At 40.6% G+C, this 23,217-nt stretch overlaps 2 protein-coding genes across 10 annotated transcripts in view; both read right to left on the minus strand.

The window, feature by feature from the left end:
* bcl11aa (BCL11 transcription factor A a) overlaps positions 1-434 on the minus strand; it is a 48,034-nt gene extending 47,600 nt beyond the window's left edge. For both annotated transcript variants that reach the window (XM_086093395.1, XM_086093394.1), the window contains exon 1: positions 44-434. In XM_086093395.1, the coding sequence (XP_085949521.1) occupies positions 44-98 (55 nt within the window). In that variant the 5' untranslated portion in view covers positions 99-434. The remainder of the gene's footprint in view (positions 1-43) is intronic.
* A 9,576-nt stretch (positions 435-10,010) lies between these two features.
* The window catches only part of rims1a (regulating synaptic membrane exocytosis 1a), a 72,006-nt gene continuing 58,799 nt past the window's right edge, over positions 10,011-23,217 (minus strand). For 5 of the 8 annotated variants that reach the window (XM_086093450.1, XM_086093454.1, XM_086093455.1 and 2 more), the window contains 11 exons: positions 22,418-22,527; positions 22,046-22,164; positions 20,717-20,877; positions 20,412-20,626; positions 18,388-18,420; positions 16,891-17,056; positions 14,571-14,683; positions 14,258-14,359; positions 13,980-14,119; positions 13,781-13,805; positions 10,011-12,432 (listed from right to left, as the gene is read on the minus strand). In XM_086093450.1, the coding sequence (XP_085949576.1) occupies positions 12,188-12,432; positions 13,781-13,805; positions 13,980-14,119; positions 14,258-14,359; positions 14,571-14,683; positions 16,891-17,056; positions 18,388-18,420; positions 20,412-20,626; positions 20,717-20,877; positions 22,046-22,164; positions 22,418-22,527 (1,429 nt within the window). In that variant the 3' untranslated portion in view covers positions 10,011-12,187. The remainder of the gene's footprint in view (positions 12,433-13,780; positions 13,806-13,979; positions 14,120-14,257; positions 14,360-14,570; positions 14,684-16,890; positions 17,057-18,387; positions 18,421-20,411; positions 20,627-20,716; positions 20,878-22,045; positions 22,165-22,417; positions 22,528-23,217) is intronic. The other 3 variants (XM_086093457.1, XM_086093452.1, XM_086093451.1) reach the window with 2 other exon arrangements.

Raw genomic sequence — 23,217 nt, forward strand, 5'->3', positions numbered from 1 at the left:
CAATGCGTGGACATGTATCTTCCCGTTTCTGGTTTGTACTTACGCGAGAAATCCCGTTTACTTAAGTGCTGAGGTTTGCCTTGCTTGCGGCGAGACATGGTGGCTGGCGGCGGCGCTCAGTGCGGATCACATCGGGAAGAGCCGGGGTTACACATTGGAGACTCCGGTGGGGCAAAAGAATGTCTTCATCCGGCGCCTTCGTCATCCACACACAACAACAACAAAAATAATTTAGGAAAAAAATTAAAAACTAATTAGAAATTATACAAAGATGGCGCGGAGGCGAAGATGGATCGCGGGATCGCCTTCATGGCTTTTTTGAGAAAGAAGAGCGGAGAAAAGAGAGAGAGTGTGTGTGTGTATGAGGATGGAGAGAGAGGAGAGGAGAGAGGGGAGAGCGATGGAAAAAAATGGCAAAAGCCCCCCTCCGCCCCCACCGCTACCACCACCCCTCCCTCCCCCCAACCCTCCCCCCCACCCCCGTGGTTGGGGGTTCAAGTGCACGGACGTGACGTTCCCGGCGAACTTGAACGTCAGGCGGTGGACGGACACCCGACATACAAAAACATGGGCAGGGCCGAGGCACCCGAGTGGGAGTGGGAGTGGGAGGAGGGACGGATGGGACGCGAAATAACAACACCAATGGACGATCATTGGAGAGGGGAGGTGGAGGAGGAGGCTGAGGAGGGGGAGGACCGCACATGAGAAGTAGACCCGGTGGAAACCAATGGACACAGAGATCAGGGGGGGCCGGACAAGACACACTTGGAGAGAGAGAGAGAGAGAGAGAGAGAGAGAGAGAGAGAGAGAGAGAGAGAGAGAGAGAGAGAGAGAGAGAGAGAGAGAGAGAGAGAGAGAGAGAGAGAGAGAGAGAGAGAGAGAGAGAGAGAGAGAGAGACGTAATGAAAGCAATATGCAAAGAGAGAAAGGGACGCGGACGTGAAACAGGGCAAGCGGAGCCGCGCCGAGTGGGGCGAGAATGATCCTCCAACACATACTAGACAAATACCGCGCGACTCGCGTGGTGGACTTGCGTCCTGTGCGTATAGCCACAGGCACAAGACGCTTGGAAAACTTAAATTGAGACGTGTGCTGAACCTCCAAACCAAATAAACGGGCTGATAACCATGTTATGATGACCATTCGCATGTCAATCTTCTTTTTTTTTTTTTTGTAATGTTACAATTTCATTGTTCGGTCTTATCACCTGCACCAAATCCACAAAAGCAGTGACTCAATGATCAACCAGATGGGAAAAAAAAACAATAATAAGTTTCCACTTGAAAATGACTTTATTGCCATATCATGTCTAGGTCACAGCCATCACTCACTTTTTTTTTTTTTTTTGCCGATTCCAATATGTGCACATCTTTGGAAGCGGTGAGTGAGTTCGCGACCACTTTTCACCAAGTGTCCAAAGAGCCCTTGCCTGTCTGTGTGTTGTGACTTCGGGCTGGGGTGAAACCCAAGCTGCTGACCTTGGTAGGAAGAAGTGCGGAGCTGGCCCATAATAACTTTCAGATGTGATTCAGGTTCGAGCTGGAACGGGGGAGGGTTCGTCGGTAGTGGGGGTGGTGTATATAGGAGAAGGAGGAGGAAGAGTGAAGAAGAAGAAGAGGAGGGGGAAGAGATTGTAAATACTCTGTAATAAAAGGGGGTTTGGTAATATAAGACGACAGGCTTTATATCGGCAAAGTCGCAAGCGTACAGCGCGCAGCCGGCGCGGCCAAGCGAGGAGACACAAAGGTTGGAAAGACGCCGTCGTCGCTCGGAAGCGACAAAAGAGACTGATGAGAGATCGGGAGGAGACATGGTGGCTCATTGTGACTACAGGAGATGACGGCGCGGGGAGCGAGCGAGCGAGCGGGCGTTTGAGGGAGCTTGGAGTGGCGCTTCTTGCAAGAGCCCGGAGATTCGCTCACTGACCGAAGAGGACGCGCACTTAATACGGAGGGGGCGGCGGTGGTGGTGTGGGGAGGCAGGCCAGGAGGATGAGGAGGAGGGGGGGGTTGGGGGTGATGGCAGAGAGACAGAGAGAAAGAGATGGAGAGAGAAAGAGAGAGAGAAAGCGAGTCGCCGGAGGAGTGGCGGAGGAGGTCCAACGTCAAGGGGGAAAAAATGCATGACCAGTGAGTGAAATATTTTGCCAGTTGCAACTTGCTCGCATGGCTTGTACGGGACAGGTCGGCGCACGCGCGTGCATGTGCGGACGTATAGTACTCGTGTATAGCTGCGGCGTTTCTCCGGATGAAGACATTTGGCCAAAAAGTGACCATAATGTGATCCTACTGCGGTTTGTATTTTATTCATCGGTTCTCATGAATGCATCAGTGAGGGTAAATAAAAGTGATTAATTGATAACTTTAGCGCTACTTCACACAAGCAAACAAAACGAATGAGCACAGGAATGCAGTTCATTTGGATGCGCACAACTGGTTGCAACTGGTCCACTTCATATGACAACAAAGTGGATAAAAAAAAAAGAAGGGTACAATTATTGTTTCCTTTTTGCCTCATTTAAAGACTATTTCATATGTATGTGTGTTATACGTGATTGCAATGTAGAGGGCTTTGGTTTTATTTCAACATTATTATTATTTTTCACTAGTAGTTGTAGTTTTCCCATCGAGCGCATTGCCATTAGAAGCCACCACCCCACAGCGACTTAAGAAATGCGAGCGTGTCGACTTTCAATTATGCAATTTTTTTTTAACTTGTAACGTATCGTGTTATTTATATTACTACATGCATGTCAACCCTGGTTTCATTGCACTATGATGCAAATGAGTGCAAGCCCTTACATATATCCAGACCTTTAAACGCGGGGCCAACAAGTTTAAGGGACCCCATACCATATAATCCTAATTGTCATCCACTGTTAAAGGGGGCGTCAATTTACAACTCCCCAAATCCAAACTGCGATAACCTTGACCTCCATCTGTTTTGCTGCAAATGTCTTCTTTTCTCTTCCTCCCATCTCCATCCTCATCCTCACCTGCCACTTACACACTCTCCGTCACACGCAGGGTATTGCTCAGAGAGCCCACATTGCTCCGGCGCACGCAGAGCGCACTGGGCTGTCTCCGTATGGAAATTGGAAGCGCGCCGCTCGTCATAAATCAGACTTTACAGTAGTGGCGTGTAAGGAAATGCAAGAACGCATGTTTGCATGTTGATTTCAATGCACGATATTTTACTTTGTTGGGGGGGAAAAAGAAAATCTTTTTTTTTTCCAGGTGGTAATTAATATCTAAAACAATGTTTTAAGCACTTTTATACTCAAGATCAACTCGTTACCGTATGTATAAATTCAGGAGTGCACAGTGGCGTTGGTTGTTGTTTCGAGAATAAGAACGTGTGTGGGGGTGCGGGGGGGGGGTTCGTGGAAAGAGCGGAGAGACAACAGAGCATCAGACCGATGACGGTCACATGGGCGCCTTCCTCTGCACGCACGACAGCTCCGGGGAAATTGAGTAACTGGGGGCGCATTTCAATATATGGAAATGACCAGGGGGCCCCTGAGATAAATCAGCTCCACATAGACACCCCCATCCCCATCCACCCCCCTCTATGCTCTTCTTTACACCTTCATTTCTCTCCCATGGTCTCTCGGGTCGCTGACTATATTGTTTTGAAATCTCCCCCAAAACCTGAGCTGGATGATGCTTTAAAAACAGACTTAAATCAATGTGTTAAAATAGTTTTACCATGAACTCCAGACAAAATCTTGTGATTAATAGAACCCAGTTTCGAATGCGCGTGTTAAATGTTGATGTATACACAGAACTAGACTTCAGATTTCGTGATGTATAGCCACAACTCCAATATTACAGTGATTTTATCGTGTCCAATGTTCTGCACATGCAAGAAATCAGCCTCAAGCAATGGGTTAAAGACTTTTTTTCCCTCTTTTTTTCCCCCCAGGTGTCGTCTTAATTTCTATGCGGACCCTCAAATCCCTGTCACATCCAGTCTTGCGTTTTGGCAGTGGAATTTCATGTTCACACACACGCACGGACACGCGCGCGCCATCAATTTTCAGCCATCCTAAAAGATTTGCAAAAAACGGGGGCAGGCTGGATTTTACAGAGAACTATTATCACGTCGCAGGATGTGCGCACACGTCGCCGCGTCTGCCGGGTGGTATTAGATGAAATCAGGCGGGATTACGCAGCTATAGACCAAATTACCAGACCCCCACCTCCTCCATCACACACACACACACACACGCACGCACATGCACACTTCCCAGCGCACGTGATGCGATATCTGAGTTCAGGACAACCACACAGGTTGCAATGAATGCTATTTATCGTTTCATCTCATTTTTTGACACAATTGAAATTCACTTGATCGCAAAAGGGGCAGCATGAAAGAGCGTCTCGTTATCTTGCATCAGGGCCCCACAACACCACCCGCAAAGAGCTGGAGCAACCAACTCTCCTTATTAAGTCCCAGGCCAGCCGCCATCACCACCATCCATCTGCCTCTAATGCACGGGCACATTTATGGCCACCGTTAGTTAAGTCGTTGTTAATTTTACACTAACTGGTTGTTATGAAGATGAATGACGAGCGGGAATGACACGCCTGGGACCTTTGTGTTGCAAGTATAGAGCCCAGCACTGGAGCATATATGCTACCTAAAGACATCTATAAAGGCAGTAAAGTGTTTGCATACGGTTCGGATAATATGGGATTATAGGAAGCAGTTTAAAGCATTTTGATAGTATTTTATTTTGTTCTATGTAATCCAGTGACTGACCGCACTTTGCAAACGGTGCATTTAATCGAATGTATTTATTTTAATGGTCACGTTACCTCTGCTCTGTATACATAAAAAAAAATATTTGAGGAGGACTTGCAAGTGTTGATAAAATAACGATGGCTTGTGCTGTTAAAGAATAAACTGCATGGGTTGACTATACTGGAGGTGGCTTTTAACAGCAGCAAACACGGACTAGAGTTCCCTCTAGTGGCCACATCCCACTAGTATAAGAGAAAAGGGCCATTAACGAGCTCCAGCTCCGGGCCCGAACCATCAACCCAGCTCAAGGGCGCTAATGTTACGTTCAATATTTCAATGAAGTGGCCATAAAGTGATTACATTGTATTTTAATCACTTTATAACGTGTGTAGTTGTCCAACACAAGAAATACAATGTCTGCAGAGGTAAATTGTCACTGAAGGAAGTTCATGGAAGACATACACGTGAATCTGATTTCACTGTAAAGAATTATATGATATGTATTTTATGTTGGGAAAATGGTTGTTCGGAGCATGTTGGGGGGTAGACTGTAGTGTAGGTGATGTTTTGTTTTTATTGCAACCTCGACTAAACCAAAACCCCAGTGTAAGTCATGTAAAAGGGGTATACCGTTATAAGGGAAAAAGGAAAGAAAATAAATACTGCATGAATAAATAAACACACCTACATCGACTTTATATAGCACGGACAAAATACACATATAGCTCTCGTTTGTCGGCTGTAAAATGTTTTATTTCAATTGCCTTATTATTATTATTATTATTATTATTATTATTAGTTCCGATGCCGTGTTCGAATGTTAAAATCTGATTAAACATGAATTTGCGGCGGAATCCATCCGCAGCAGTCCAATGTTTCTACCTTGGAACGGCTGCGCGTAGTTCGTACCTCAGAGAGCTTAGTGATAAATCATGTATTTTTAATGAATATCAATAGAAAGACTCCCCCCCTCCCCAAAAGGCAGGAGCCGGGCTATCTAATTAGATTAAGCGGCGGTGCGGGGGAACAGCGCGGTAATGACGGCTGTATCACGGCCGCCACTTTCTAATGGGCTCTGAAGCAAACTAGGGGGCCTTTCAAACCATTAACACCGAGGGGGGAAATAACAAATCTAATCTGACATGACACCCTTCTGTTTCAGTCTGCCTCTTAACCAGAAAGCCTCCATTACTGGCAAAGTCCCTGCGTCTAATGCCATCTGACTCCCCGACTTGTGTGTTCATGTAGCGCATCTCTGGAGACCAAGAGAAGCTATTATTATCATAATTGACCAATTATAGGTTACACTCTTAATGTTTGTTTACAGATGCGTGTCCGCCGTAAAACAACAAAACGATAAGCAGTGGATTGTATTTTATTATCTTTTTTTTATTTTTATGGAAAAGTGTGCATGCGATCATTTAAATAATGGCATTATGTCAAAGACTCATACTCATATTCAAAATTATTAGAAGGGAACATTTAAGTTTGGTGAGCTTCAGAAAGTTTTATTGCATGATGCCTGTTCATCTCATGCAAAAAGACAAATCAACACTCACATTTTATCACAATCTGTTTCTATACACACTCGCTGTAATATAATGCACTGGACCTGTGTATATATATATATATATATATATATATATATATATATATATATATATATATATATATATATATATATATATATATATATATATATATATATATATATATATATTCAAGATAATAACGCTTCGTTTTAATTAGAAATAAGTAGGGTAATCTTTGTTCCAAAAAGTCAACACCGCATCATAATTGCCCACCTGCAAATGTGATGCGGTGTATTTCACGTGATGCATGCAGTGTATTTCTACACTACCTTTCTGACAGAGACAACCAAAACTATTCTAAACTACTATAAATTTAAAGGCAAATTATTGATGCCATCCACATGACTGTTAATATATTCTGCTTGAATGTCTTGCACGGCATTTTCTCAAAGTAAATGGGAATCTTCTCCAAGTTAATATATCAAATTTCTCATCAACGTAAACGAAAAAAATATAAACCATGCAAGTTTCATATACTGTGGAATAAATCCGCCACATACTTATTATAAACAGTATTTCATAGCCTATGTGCGATCATATGAAGCACTGCAGCACGCATAACATCACTGATGTTGGCTACACACACACACACACACACACACACACACACACCGATGCGAGCAGGTGAAACACAAAAGTGAACGACGAGGCAGGAAAACATCAAACGGGTAACCAGGCCTGGAAATTCATTGCCCAAAAGATAAATTAACTAATAAAAGATGTGTTGCAGTGGTTGCAAATAAAAAAATCTGAAAATGTTTAATATGTTGACGGCACGGCAGGGATGGATTGATGCCACGCGTGTTTTCCAATGATATTTCATATTTAAAAAAAATGATTAGAAGCAACTTATGCGACTTGATGGGTTTCAGTTTTAAGTGAATACTACCAAATATAAAACAAAAGGAGAAAGAATACACAATTTGAACGCTTTTTTTTTGTTTTTTGGAGGGTTAAGTGGTCGACTTTTGCCCATTGTTACTCAGTCAAGCATTCATATGGACGTCACATTACGCAATAAAAACACACACAAAAACATTTTGTTGCCATCACCTTTATGTTCTTCTCCATCTCCTAAGCCTTTTATTTCTTTAAAAAAAAGAAAATAGATGTACACAAGCATTCGTCATTGTCATCTAATACTGTTTCCAAATCACGCCACGAGGTGGCAATAAAGAGCTTTTCAGCATCTCTTCAGTGTGCAGCCTTGGAGGATGGCGGTCCAGAGTGGCAGAGAGCATCAGAGTGAGACAATCTGTCATCTCAAAAGCATCAGGCTGTTACACTCGACGAGACTGATGATTACTATGCCATAAAACTCCTGGCGATGATGCTCGCTATATAGTCACACGGATGGTGACGATCTTGAACTCAAGCTGCTCTGCATTGGCTTTTAAGTTGCTGCATGCTTACTGAAGTTTCACACGTTCTTATGTGTCTAACATTTTAATAACTGTAACCATCCAGTTCAGTATGCTGTACAGTTTATGATTTTTATCTTCTACTACAGTGGTTGTCAAACTTTTTAGATCACGCACTATCTAAAAAAAATATTTATCTTTATCTATATTTATCTAATATTTATCACAGGCCCCTTTACCCTGCACCCGCAAAATCTTAGTTTACGGGCTATTGAAGTCCTAATAAGAATAATAATAATTCAGGAGCCCTGACCAAAATACTGATTCAATTAAAACGTCTTGCACATAAAAGTTAAAGGAAACTACCTGAGTCGATGTTTGAAAACAAACATTTGTAATTGACTGCAGTGCAAATGTAAGTTAAATACAACTAAACCAATCACAGTTGATCCCTGCAACACTTTCTAAAAAAAAAACCTGGAACAGAGCCATTACATTAATGACACGCAATAAGCGTCTGGAATCTTTACTTACTCAAGAGTCCGGTGTCTCCAATGTTGTGCTTTGCGCTTCATGATGTGCCACATTTTCAATAGCAGACAGGTCTGGACTGCTGGCAGGTCAGTCTAATACTCTTTTACAATGAAGCCACACTTGTTGGACTTGAAACACATGGAGAAAATTTAATGTGCAACTTACCCATGCCGTGACTGCTAACCCCCATCTCCAATACCATGGATATTGGAGCACCACACGTCCACTTATCAACGCAAAAAAATAAAACCATGCATCTCTCCAAAACAAGATTTACCCACTGTTGTCAACATTGTGTTGCATACAAAGTATGGAGTCCATAATGAAATCAACAAAACCTTTACTGGATGTTTATAAGAATCATCACTACCTTGATTAGGATGCCAAAGTGACACTGTGATAGTTGCTACGTTTTCCACGTTAGGATATAGTTTACATTTTCATGCACTCAAAGTCACCTGCTTTCAATCAATTGCAGTGAAGACCTACTGGCTTTGTAATCACACCAAGGCAGAGGCTCCGAATCATAATCACAGTGATGACTGATTATATAAACGGTAGTATTTTTTATTTTTAGAGTTGACTTTAATGCAGTGACAACCCCTTAAATGCAAAGAGTCAACCTTAAACTGAACACTCAAAATTGTGTTTGGGTAAATTAGTCTTGTAAATACAGTAGGCTATTTTAGGTCTGGCATTTGAGAGAAGGAAAAGGCAAGAGAGCGAGAGAGAGAGATTGTAATGAAAGAGTAGGGAGACCGGGGCTAGTTGTATCACTTTTTGTACTTTTATATATTTCTTAGTTAGCATCAATACATTAAATATAAAAAAAATGTGTACTAGATGAAAGACCGAAGTCTTAGGTTATATTTTTTGTATTCGTGTCCTTTTCATACTTTCTGTTAGTGCAAAGTTATAAGCCATCAAATAGAGGTAGTGAACATGTGACATGTTGCCCCACCAATGGGTAAGTTGTCACACTGGATTTTACAACTAATAAAACAAGGACAAATTTATCCTTAGTCTCCTGTTTTTTTGTTTGTTTGTTTTTACAGCCAGAAATGTTTTATATCTTTGATCTAGAAAATTTAGGCATAGTCATTGAGCAAACTTTTAACATAAAATATTACAGAATGGATTAAAGTCCGTAGGAACTGCTGGCATGTTTGAGCTCTCAGCCTCAATTGGCTTTTTTTTCATACTCGCAATGCATTGTGGTCTATATCAACCCAGTTGAGTGAGTGTTGATAGTCACTACTTTTCAGAGTGCATTGTGGGTAATTTTGAGTGCCCTGGACATTCGGACACCCCTACAAAATGGTGTGACCCCTCAATAGGGTACTATATAGGGAGTAGGGAGGGTGCACATTCGCACACAGCCACTGTGTTACTAGTTGCTTTGAATGTTAATCAATTGAGGTTTGCGTAACTAATATATTTGTTTATTTTTTTGTCTTTGAACCCTTATTGAAGGCGATCTTTGGAAATGAGTGTAACATAAAAAAACAAAAAACAAAATGAAACACTAAAAGCCAAGAAAAAGCAAAGCACAGTGCAGTTAATCCGTTGATGTTGAAGACAAGAGAAATAATCCGACTTCCCACGTCCCTCTAATGCAGCATTAGTGTTGCTTCCTTGCGTTTACCCCGGACAAAGCTGAACGGAAGTTGTACATTTGAGTAGCCCACAAAGGTCTTTCTTTGCATTGTAGCACATCCACCCTCTACAAAAGTCCCAGTCACAACGGCTGCTTCACCGTAATAATGAGGCCACATCCTTTGAAAGAGCAGGTATCTTCTTCCGCAGTCTTTTATTTGTAAATAATAAAAATGAACTCTTGAATATAAAACATACACGTCAGTAGAGCCACATCTGTTATACAAACAAGAACCATTGCAGTGAATACTTCTTCGTCTTTCATCTAGCATCGTTGTTTGGGTTTGGGGAGCCGTGGGCTGTAAACAATCAGTATTCATGGGATAATACTGACAAAGGAAAGGGCAGTCGGCCACACTGCCAACATTTTCAACACAAACATTTGCAACATAGGTCTGTAAAATCAGATTCTTCATTGGCTTTAGAAGTCCAGTCCCAACCAATAGTAATACACAGGAGGGGAGTTCTTGAAAACAAATCCAAAATAATATTTCAACTGTTTCTATACTTTTGCTTGAACAACTTGGGAGAGTGGGAAAAGAAAGGCCTTTTAGTGCGCCCCCCTGTGGCTCAGTACCGCTCAGCAGCTTTTGAGCAAACAGCAAAGGGTGCACATTCCTCTCTCTAAAAAATCAAAAAAAAAAAAAAAAACAGGAATGTTTGCGTGTCACTGACATTTCTTTTGTTAATAACTTCTCATTATTTTCTATGTACAAGGTGTGCACGTGTGTTTTGGAGACAGGCAGATACACTTTTTTTTCTATATTCATATATATCTCTATCTTTATAATTTCTCTCAAACTCTTAAAAGTACTTCATATACATGTAGCTGTTTTTCACACATTCTCTATTGGTCTGGAGCCCGACAAACTGACATTACAGTTACATCGTCATCATCACCAGGATCTCAGCTATGCTCCGTACTACAGAACAGCAATGTCGTTCAAAGGCTTAAAGAAAAACAGAAACAATGACATTTTACGGTGGATAATTCCTGATATGGATATTTCGACCCAGAGAGGAAGATGTGGCCTGGGTGGCGTCGATCCTCCCTCATTGGTCCGCTCCTGTTATTGGATCGGGGGATGGCTTGGCTTTTCTTGGTTTGTATTCATATTCAGTACAAGCAAACTGTACAAGAACATGCAACATACAAGCTGGCCTAAAATTATGTGAAACTAACACACGTCTTATCTTTTTTTTGTTTTTTTTACTTTTTTTCAAGAATCTGAAAATTCCTCATGTATTTTACTTTTCTAAAAAAAAAAAAAAAAAAAAAAAAGAGACTAAAACAAAAATGAAATGAAAGTAACAAAACAACCATGCATGCAGCTGGGCATACGGACAGGGCATCCCGAGATCATGCTGCTCTCCCTTTTACAGTGGAAATCGAAAAGGTGGGTGGGAAACGGGGGTAGCGGGTGCTAGGGTTAGGTTGTTCAGACAAATGTCACCTGATAGTGGCTTTTGCTCAAAAGCAAAGCATTGCTCTACAACTGAAAAGTAAGAAGAACGAAACGAGTTTGTACCAAATAGTACTATTTTGAACTCTAGGCTAAAGAAAGACAAACAAATACAGTATTCAAAATAAAATATACAAAGCACATAATAAATTTGGCCTCTTATTCTTTTGTTCAGACAAAGAGTGAAAACTTTTTGTCTCTATCATAATAAAGCACTCAAGCTTTTCTTGTGCTTGCATTCATGTCTCACAAGGCAAGGGATGAGTGTTTGTGTGAGTGTGTGTTTGTGTGTGTGTGTAGGCTCCTTTAACTGAAAAGGTTTACAATGACTACACCATGCCAAACAGCAGCCCTCGTGCTCAGCTACACTTCCACTATCACCTTAGCAATTCCAATGCACGTCTCATGCAGCCATTGGTCTGCATGAAGGTGTGTGACTTTGAAATGTTACCAACTCCGCCACAGTGTTTTCAGGACTCCCGTCTAGTGAATGATTTTGATCGGGTGCACAAAAATAACGTTCGACGAAAGACAATTGATAATCAAAGTGGAAAGAAAATCCCCATCTTGGAGGAACAAAGGAAGGCAAAGGTTTGCAAAGAAAAGGCTCAAGTAGATAAAGAAGTAAAGTTGTGAGAAATGATTGTCAGACTCCGACTAAGCTTTGATTGGCTAGTTCTTTCTCGCCTGCTTTCTCTCTCTCTCTATCACGCTTATTCCCTGTCTCTCCGTCTGGCTTTTTATTGGTAGACCGAGGTCTTGTTGTCCTGATGCCACCTTCTTGCTCCATTGTTGTCCAATAGTTATATTCCTCTATTTTGTCATTGAAGGGATTTTAGACGCTTGACGTCATCGCGGTCACTAGGACCGAACACCCGGGGGTGGTCCTGAGCTGTCCAATGATGTCTGGGACGCCAGTCGCGTGAGTGGAGCTAGAGTGGGATCTACCAACGAGGACGGTGGAAAGAGTTTGAACCATCCAATCACCGTGCTTGATAGGTCCAAATCTTCCAGTAAGATCTGTGCTACACCCATAAAACATTTGTGGTCCAATCGTCCATAGTCCCCCCACACTATCACCTAGAAGAGAGAATAGCAGAGTCACCACAGTGGAGTTTGGTGGATGGGAAAGGACACAAATGCATAAACATGAATTCTAAACCACTATATGCAGTGGTACCTTGACTTAAGAGTTGAAAAAATAAAAATGTTTTGTCTGAAAATGTGCGTGCCTGAGATAAGTGGGCATTGTCATTGATTCAAGTGTGTTCCATTTTAATTGTGTTTTCAATTTTGCTATTCAGTTTTCTGTATATGTTCAGCCGAAAGCTTATTCAATAAATGGTATGGGTATGTCATGTGAAAATATAGTTGTGTTTTCCAAATATATTCCGTTTTGTGAACATGTTTAGAGATTTGATGGCAAAGAGTTGTTTGGCGAATGAATGCCAGGGTTTAGCAATTTCTGTTTTGCGTGTGCAGTTTTGAAAAAAACACAAATAAAATGTGCACTTTTGAAAAACGTGTTTTAGTAATCGAATACAACTGTAATATGCTGCTGGCTTAGATAGAAAAAAAAATAAATAATAATAATAATAATAATAATGTTGTGAACATACTTTCCATTTGAACCTAACTATACAAGACATAATTGATTTTTTGCAAGAGTCAACGCGTACCGAACCGAAAACCGTGAGCACAAAACTATTTACATGCATACACACGATATATCTTTTACCAGGGCTTCTAATTGCACAATCGCTCGCACTTTTCATTGTCTTAGGAACCACACTGAGGGCTAATTTACAGAGAGAGAGAGAAAAAAAGAAAATATATTTGAAATTCGGGGCACTCATAAGTCAAGGTAACACTGTAATTTCGACAAAATTAAACAAACCAAAACAGAACAAGTTCATGAATCAGTCACGCACAGAGACAATCACAGAACAAAAAAAGGGAGCGACAAAACAACAACTAATCAAACAGAAGGACCAAATTGACCAGATGATCTCAACCGGTGGCAATAAAAAAATATATATATTGAAAAACCAAATTTTTAAACAGAAATATTTTTCTGTCCTGAACTTTTATTTACTTGTTTATTTATTTAATTAAAAAAAATTGAATATGACATTTAATATTTTTCCTTAATCATATTTAATCTGTTTACAACAAATAGATGAAGGTACTACTGAAAAAGAATACATATTTAGGACAAAATTGTAATGCAAGCATTATATTATAATTTTCTGGACTTCCACTAAAACTAGTTTCCTGGACTCTTTAATGTGAATGTACCTGAAATTACTATTTACAAAGAGGTGGTGGCACACAGGGCAGGCACGGAGTTGAGGGGCGAGAGGGGCAGTGCTAACGAGACACAAATCTGACTGTACACAAGGGACAAGGTAAAACAAAAAACACAAACCACAGCACTTAGTCCAAAAGAAAATCTTAGTGATTGTTGGGGAGCGGGGGAAAAAGAAGAAGAAATGATTTTAAAAATCTTCACTCCACACAAATAAATACAAATATTAACGCCTTTCTTAAATTTGCAATAATAAGGTATTTTTGATGGTTGACTCAGTAGCAGATACACACACGCTGACTCACGCACGAGAGATTACCTGAAGCACCTTGCCCTGGGGACTCTCATCAAATAGCAGATGCTGCTGGTACAGAGGCTCCAGGGTCTTTCGTGCAATCTTAGTTTTCTTTTTGGCTTTACAAGTTCCATTATCCAGCAGGTACACCTTAACGTAGGGAGCTGTTGATGCAGCAATAGAGTTCAGGGATTAAGAAAATGAGGCATAGAGAGGTGACGAAATTGAAAAAAAAACTGAAATTATGGAGAGGTAGCGAAAGCAGAAAGCAATGTACGAAGGAAGAACTAAATGTTGGTAACCTGGGAGGGATTTGGAGCCTGGTTTGGGGGTAAGGCCTCGTGCCCTGATCACCTCCACCTCCAACTGTCCTTTCTTATCCATCAAACCAATTTGAACATCACCTGCATATATGGGAAATGCAACAATAACACATACATCGATGTAATGCTAATGCTAATGCTAACCAAACAGTATAAGATCCTTAGCATGTAATACACCACGTTAGCCACATTCATTTTCTCAAAAATAGTCTCATACATGTTTCTAAATGTACACAGAAAATAAAACAAAGCAAAACCCTGTAATGAGTCAAATAAACGGTGTAATGCTCACCCATTGCAGGTGTTGCCAGTGTTTGCCGGCCAACCAGCTGACCAGGTCCTAAACCATCTAGGAAGTCACTGAACTGGCTGTCAGCACCCAACCTCATTCCTGAGAAGATAAGACTGAAATACACACACACACACAGACAGACAGACACAGTGTATTTGTTAGCAGTAGAGTTAGTACTAGTTAGTAGATTGTATATAGAATCCGATACGGAGATTGCAACATTTTTCTTCACATCATGCTTACATTTAGTGTGTATGTTTTAATTAAGCTAATCTTATTATTAGAACGTGATGGTATTGTTGATAGTATTGTTCCGATACTGTTTTTCGGCCCCCGATACCAATTCTTATACCCAGTTTTGCAGTATCGGCCGATGCCGATTCTGTACCGATACAACGCTGTTTGAAAAAAAAGTTTTTGGGGAAAAATTTTAATTCTAAACGACTGAAATATTTCCAAGTCGCCGACATTTTCTCTCCTGAGGCACGCTAGACGCAGAAGTGTATTTAGTTTGTGGGGTTTGTTCAGTCAGTGTGGGTGCATTGCTTTTTTTTTTTTTAAGAGCTCAGTATTGTTCATTCGGAAATGTCATCATCATTGCTCTTTTTTTTTTTTTTTTTTTTTTTAATATATATATATATATATATATACATATATATACACATATATACATATATATATATATATATATATATATATATATATATATATATATATACATATATATATATATATATTTTTTTTTTTTGTGTGTGTGGGTGAGTATGTGTATGTGCGTGCGTGCGTGCGTGCGTGCGTGTGTGTATTTGTTAGCTCACCAGAAAACCTATTAGAAAAAAATCTCATACCGTTCACCTAAATCGAACACCAGGAGACCCGAGGGGACCGAAGAAAACCAAGGAAGGTGAAATCCAGCACCGACCAGACACCCCCCACCAGAACTCCTCCCCAGCCCAAGAAACATCCAGACCCCAACAAATCCAAAAAACATAAAATCAGGGAGGCCTCAAGAGACCAAAGGAGAGACCGAGAAAAGGAAGGAAGGACAGACGAAGCCGCGTGAGTGTGTGTGCATTGCTGATGTTATGTACGGAAGTCCGTGTGTCTCGTCGCAGCCAAGTCATATCCACAGCCGCAGCAAGTCATAGCCACGTCACAGCTAGTCAAGTCAAGTCAAGTCAAGTCAAGTCAAGTCAAGTCAAGTCAAGTCAAGTCAAGTCCTGTCACGGCGACCAGCCCAGTCACGCCCTGTCCTGTCACAGCGACCTGCCAGTCACGTCCTGACCTGACACGGCGACCAGCCCAATCACGTCCTGACCTGTCACGGCGACCAGTCCAGTCACGTCGTGTCCTGTCACGGTGACCAACCCAGTCATGTCCTGTGAAGGCGACCAGCCCAGTCACGGCGATCAGCCCAGTCACGTCCTGTCCTGTCACGGCGACAAGTCCAGTCACATCCTGTCACGGTGACCAGTCTAGTCACATCCTGTCACTTCACGATATCTTGTCCAGTCACGGCGACCAGTCCAGTTACGTCCTGTCCACGCCCGTCAAATCATGGTTGTATGCTCACCTTTTGTCCTGCGCTTCATTAAAGTTCCACGTATTGCACTTGATTCCTGTCTCACTGCCTTACTTCCCTGCATTTGGGTCCACCATCCCTCAACCACTCACATCCACTTTGACATGAAGGTTATGAACAGAATAGGTGACAAAGGGCAACCTTGGCGGAGTCCAACCCTCACTGGAAATTAATTTAACTTATTGTTGGCAATGCGGACCGACCTCTGACACTGGTTGTACAAGGACCAAACAGCCCGTATGAAGGGGTTAGGTACTCCATACTCCCGAAGCACCCTCCACTGGACTCCCCGAGGGACACGGTCGAACGCCTTCTCCAAGTCCACAAAGCACGTGGGTATTCTGAGAGCTCTGTTGCGCAAGGCATAGTTCATATTGCGCAATGATTCCTTGAGAACTGCAAACTCAAGAATGGTCTGTGTTTTTATGGGGCAGGGCAGCTTTAACCAAAACCTTCTATTTTTTCACACTGATTAGACTTTATGTTGACTGACTACTGACTAATTATGTCTTGGTCTCCAAGTCATTAGTCAAAGAGTTTACATACTTTTTCCACCCTAGACTGTGAATGTTAACATAATGTGCCCAATACAAATGTGGTTGGTTGTGAGGCATGAGTTTAAACAGACTGTGTTTGTCTATTGTGACTCAGATGATAATTAGATCATTAAATATGACCAATTTACGCATCAATCCAAGTCATTCCACAGAGTTCCAATTATTTTTCTGGCAAACTTACTTTCCCTCAGAGCTGTAGCTGTTCATGCTGCCATCAGTGGATTCTCTACTGGCCTGACGGTTCATGGCTGACCCTCCTCGTGGGTACTCCACAGCCATGCCCGTCTCCACGCTCCTTTGGATACTGCTGCTGCCAGCCTTAGCCACCTTCTTACTTGCTGACGTCTCTGCACCACACCAAAAAAAAAAAAAAAAAGTTTTTATCTTTTATTATTGTTTGCATGGGCCTTTTTAAGTGTGTAATATTTTATCTCAACTTTCATGTTGTGCATTCATACAGTCATATAGAGTAGTAATGTATTTATATATAAGATTTTTGCTTTTCAAGGTAAGTCTGATAAGTTTGATAACAACAGGATATAGATAACACAGGGCAACATATCCTTCATGGTGACCTCAACAATATAGCGTATTTACCAATTTGCACACCTTGTGACTTGGAAACATCATAAGCCACGAGGTCACTACTATAAGTGGTAACGCATAATTAGTTCACTCATGTTTAAAAAAAAAAATGATACTTCAAAATAAAAGGAAATCATGCAATCAACAAACTGTGCATCCAAAAAGGATTGGGTTCAGCCCTTTCTAAAAAGCCGTCTGTTTAGGACATTCAGGTTATTTTTTTCTTTTTTGACGTCTTCAAGAACTGAACCACACTTAAAACCTTTTTCTGCATTTAAGATCTCCAGGAAGTTGGAAATATCTCACTTGGCTGTCATCAAAATATACCAGTCAAACACAAAGAAAAACGTAATATTTAAAAAATGATGTAGTAATTAATGAATTGCTAATCATTTTAATTAGCAATCAAGGAAATATAACCAAATGGCAAAGATTACGTATAATATTTTTGTGCATTTCTCATCATAAATTGGAGATTTCCGACTTCCCGGCTTCTTGGAATGCCGCAGTAATGTTGATGAAGAGGATGGAGTAAGGAAGCGTGCCGAAGACAGAGGTCAGGAAGGGCTGGGAGGATTGACAAAACTAAGCTCCGGTAAACTTCTTTTCATCTCTTTCTGACAATTTCTTTCTGGATTACATTTTATGCATGATATATTCAGAAAGAAAAACATCAAATTTTAAGCACTGGTAGCATAGTGGTACATGCTGTTGCTTTCGTGCACATCGTGCTGGTTCGCTTCTACGCAGTCACTGCTGGTTCAGGAAAAAAATGGGTGAGTTGTGCAGTATGGGAATCTGGCATTAAAAAAAAACGGTGCCAAACAAATCATGCCAGTAACTTTCTGTGACAACTCCTGATGTGACAAGCTGGAAGTTGCATCACAGCCTTTTCTTTAAAAACACATGTTATTTTTCTCCATTCTAATAGCTGAGCTAGCTGGTTCATAATTTTTTTATGCTGTGTAGCTCAATGGTAAATAATGTAAACTAAAGTACAACAATCGTCTTAAATCTGATTTGAAGAAGAACTCTATTGTTCTTCTTATTGTAACTTTCTTTCCATTCTACACTGTCTTTCTAATTCGTTTACCTTTCTGTCTGTCCGCCACCTTACCAGCCGCCTCTGAAATAACACATAACAAAACCAATGAACAACAGCTAAAACCAAAGTACTGGAAAGACAGATAAATGTATTAGCATGTGTGATAGTCTTATACTATCAAGACAACAGATAGAGTACAAACAGAGAATAAAGAAGAGGCCCCTGTCACTGACTGAGGTGCTCTATTGATGCATTCTTGAACCATACATTGAACCTGCATGCATCATCGGTGTGTTCTTTCCAGGAAAGTATACACTTTTAATAATGTGTGGATGAAAAAACACTGCACACCAATTATATATATGGGAAATAGCATCCAATGTAAATGATAGAACACAGAACCGCTAAACCCCTATAGTTGCTTTTTCACTGTTGGACCCACTTCTGCTCAACATTTAGAATCAAAAGACTTTTCTCATTGAAGCTACGCCGGCATAACGATCATGTTGTGATGCCGCAAAAAATAAAATAAAAAAATACGCGACCGTCACACGGGCCTGTATGTTAACCTCACGTTGCTATCTTCAGCTAGCCCGTCCAATAATACACGAGCAACAACGTTGCGCTAAAGATGAGTCGTAGCTGGTCTGAGGACAACGGGGATGCGGCATCCCAAGTCACGTTCAAGTAGTGAGTGATATATTTTTAATCTGGCAAACTATGTCTTCACATGATCAGTGGCACCGTTTGGGGACGGCAATAAGTAAACAAAACATTCTATACTGGGCTAGTACATTGCATGAATGGAAGTACAGTAGATATATTGTAACATTTTTGTTATTTTTTAAAGCATTAATATTAATGTGTTCAAATAAATCTGCTAATTTTAATGGTTTTAGTATGATGTACAGTATAAAAATGCTTAATATGAAATCATTACAAAACTTATGTGCCGCCACTGAAAATTATTTTGTTGAAACCCACAAACATGTGCAGAGTGACATTTTCTGATAATACTTGCACTTCTGGTCTAAACATCAACTTGACATTTTTGGTATTTAAGATGTAAATGTATATTTATGGTGTATGATGTGTAGACACTTGTACAAAAAAATATGAATTAAAAACATTGTAGTATTTGTCAGTAACACAATGAAAATGCTGTGAAATGTGAATACCAATATTTACTTTGCAAGTCAATTCACGTGTTCACCCCTAAATTTTCTTCCTATGCTCTAGGGGTGTGAATTGCCTAGTATTTGGCGATTCGATTCGTATCACGATTCTTAGGTCACGATTCGATACCGATTAATCCCAATACAAATCTATAATTTTTTTATAAATAAGATTTTTTTTTTAACTCAAATTTAGAAAATACTAATCAGTAAACTTGTACATGTAAATCGATTTGGCCGCATATTGAATCGATTCGAGAATTGCGCGCTGTAATATCGCGATATATTGCCGAATCGATTTTTTCTAACACCCCTACTATGCTCCTAAGATTTTAAGTTAAGGGTTACCGCGGTCCTCGCAAGAAATGTTAGTCTGCAGCCCTGATATATGTGCTAGAAATGGGTAAACCACCATCAGCGAGTCTGCCCAAGGGGAGGTGCCGCCGCTTTGCTGAGGAGTGTCCCACATTGTCCCTCAGAAATGGCCGATAATGGTATCGGTCACCGCCGCGAGAACCGATACCTTAAGATAAGACTAGTATTGGTACCGAAACCTGGTATCAGTAGTCACCCATCATAGTCAGGATGGTACCACCTCTGCCTCAATTTGAGCCTGGAAAAACCCTGGTAGTGGATCTATTCAACTACATGAGTGAGTCAAAATATTAGAAACAGCTCTCAGTATGATGAAATAATGACTTCAATTTATAAACTATACAGTATATTCCATTATTCAATTCTATTATTATTCTAATATTACATTTGAATAAAGTTATCACTTCAGAATCATTTATACAGATTCCTCTAAATGTTTACTATGTTGCTCTTTTCTGGTATGCCACAGTGATTGGCGCCCCATGACTTTACTGAGGCACGATTTTTTGGGTGTTCTCTGACCTGTCTGGCTGAGCTGCGAGGTACTCCGACTACGCCTTGACGGCAGGATGGCAACCACACGTTGGCTGAGGCTTGAGCGGCGCTTTTTGATCCCATTTCCCAAGCTCCCGAGGGCGGTGTCCGATTGGCTGCCATCTGCATGCTCCATGCCATAGATTTCGCCACTCACACTGGTGCTCTTCATCATGTGTCGGCCCGTCGCACGCATGGCTCGACTGATCATTGATTTTTTTTTACAAAATCAATCACATCATGTCATTGGAATACAAACGTATCCGCATAAAAATGGCATCTAATGTATGTACCTGAAGCGTCCTCTGGGTCTCTCTGACTGGATGGATATGTAGCTGGTGCTACTAATCCGAGAGGCACTGCTGGTTCGAGAGATGGCTGATACGTCGCTGACATCACTGTCTGAGGACTTATGGGAAGCGTTTTCACTGCTCGTCCTGTGGTCCTTGAAGAGCTGCAAGAAACAATCATTGTGGAAATGATGATAGTGTAGTGGTTCACGTGACATAAACAGACATAAGCAGGTTCATAACAGCTATGTGTGTTGCACAATTTACATGCGTTGCCCTTCAAACAAGTAACTAAATTACCCTACCTGCTCAGTAAAGTCAGTATACTCTTGTCTTTGTACATTCATAATAACGGTAAAGACATGCAATTTTTTCCTGGCACGTTCACAAATTCATGCATATCTCAGAAATGACACCATCTAATCTGTATGCTGCTGTGTGAATGCAAAATGACTATCGCATCCTGGCAGTTCAGATCACAGATCCCGCTGGTGTATTGCAAAAACATTAGGTGGCTCTCTTTAGTGACCAATTGTAAAATAACCGAACCGTTTTAGTTAGGACAATCATTTTACCCCTGTATTTTTTTGTAAGCAGATTATGTTGAACATTTCGGATATAAAACTATTTCATATAAAACATTCTCTCATCTTTTTGATGAAAAACAACTTCACACACAAATACAGTATATCAACAACATGGAACATTATAGCCATTGAATAAATGTTAGATTATAATTATAATGTACTTTTTTTTTTTAACCTTTCACTCCGAATCCTCTTACTGTCTGTCCCATATATTTGTGCATTTTGCACTTGCTAGTTGCAGATTTGAAAGGGGGGGGGGGGGGGGGGGTGTCACAGTGACAAATAAGCAGAGACAAGATTTTACAAAATCATTAGATTTTTTCTCATTTTTGTACATTTATTAAAATGTTCATAGATTTTAGTCCAGTTTTCATTAAGTGAGGTACATTTTCATCTCGTCTTCATTAGTCAACGGAAATGCATACTGATTTAGCCCCAGTTATTGTTTATTAATGAGGGTTTTAGTCTGGTTTAGTCTCGTTTTAGTCTGGTGAAAATTTAGTGTTGACAAAAGGATTTTTGTTTAGTTTTCGTTGATGAAATTAACACTAGTACATATATACATAGTAAATACACTGCTCAAAACAATTAAGGGAACATTATGTTCCTTTAATTTTTTTACAGTATATTTTGACATTTGAGATGATTTATAATAAACTTTAAAACGTATCTGCAAATTATGGTTCGACTTCGCATGATTTCCTACTAACTTATTTTGGAACTGTGCAAGTGAAAGAGAACCCACCTCCCGTTTGTTCTTGAGTGCTCGGTCCAGGTCCTGCTGGCTGGAGTTACTGGCAGCTGACATACGGTTCGAATGAACTCTCATTTGGAGTTGACGGACGCGCTCTTCTGCTACCAGGGCTGGACAAAAACACAAAATAAAACAAAGATTTTGTAGAAAAGACTTCTGCAATAACATCTGGTATTCTCGAAGATATATGATTTTGGATTATTTTTTTTTGCCATCTGTGGTGTTGTTTTCATAAACGCAACTGATCAGATATACTTCAAAATAGTATGACAATAAAAATGAGTAGTACTGGTGACTTCTCTTTTTGTTCTGTGCTAGTCTAAACTCAACCATGTACCACAACATTAACCTGTTAATGTTTACCTTGTTCTACACTGTTGCTCTTGGGGGGAAGCTGGGGGAGCTGCCTCACTTTGCGAGATGATGATGATGTCACTGAAGAGGAAAGAGGTGTACCACCTTGGTGGTGGCCCCTATTATTAAGTAACAACGAAAAAGGGAACAGATGGAGAGATCATTTGAGAAGAGACAGAAGAAAAAACAGAGAGAGAAAATAAATGAAATCCAAATATTCATGTACAGTAAATCAGTACGTTCCGTGAAATATTTTAATAACAACAACAACAATCAGGGAAAAGGTGGCAAAAACATATCAGCCATAGGAGAAGCAAGGTGTAGATTGGTCAGCAAATGAAGCAAAAAAAGTTCTTTGGAATTCGACGCACGCACACACACGTACACAAAGAAACATATGCCCGTGAGGTGGAAGTGGGTTAAAGTGGAAATATCCAACTCAACTTGCAAGTACAGTAATGAGCAAAATCTTGCACATACTGTACATTTAAAACAAAACAAAAATAGTTTCAAATATTCAATAAATACTGTTTTCATAAATCCCCTGGGCGACAGGGTGGCATGTTAGGGTGTGATTTGTGTATTTGTTTGTTGATGTTGTCTTGTTTTCTCTGCCTTGGTATGTATTGTAATGTCTTGAGCCTCCACCCAACAAGCCTTATGTATCTTCAATGGGCGTGTCTCTTTCACGTGTGATTGTATGCTCAGGTTGCCCTCATGATGATAAATATCTAATTAATATCTAACGTCCAGCCAAGAAAGAGCTTCCTGCCATGTGTCTGACATTGAGGTGTATTGAGAGTCTGAGG

This window comes from Leptonotus elevatus, chromosome 13 (genome assembly GCF_054856555.1).
Source record: "Leptonotus elevatus isolate MCC_2025b chromosome 13, RoL_Lele_1.0, whole genome shotgun sequence".
In the NCBI taxonomy this organism is placed as follows: Eukaryota; Metazoa; Chordata; class Actinopteri; order Syngnathiformes; family Syngnathidae; genus Leptonotus; species Leptonotus elevatus.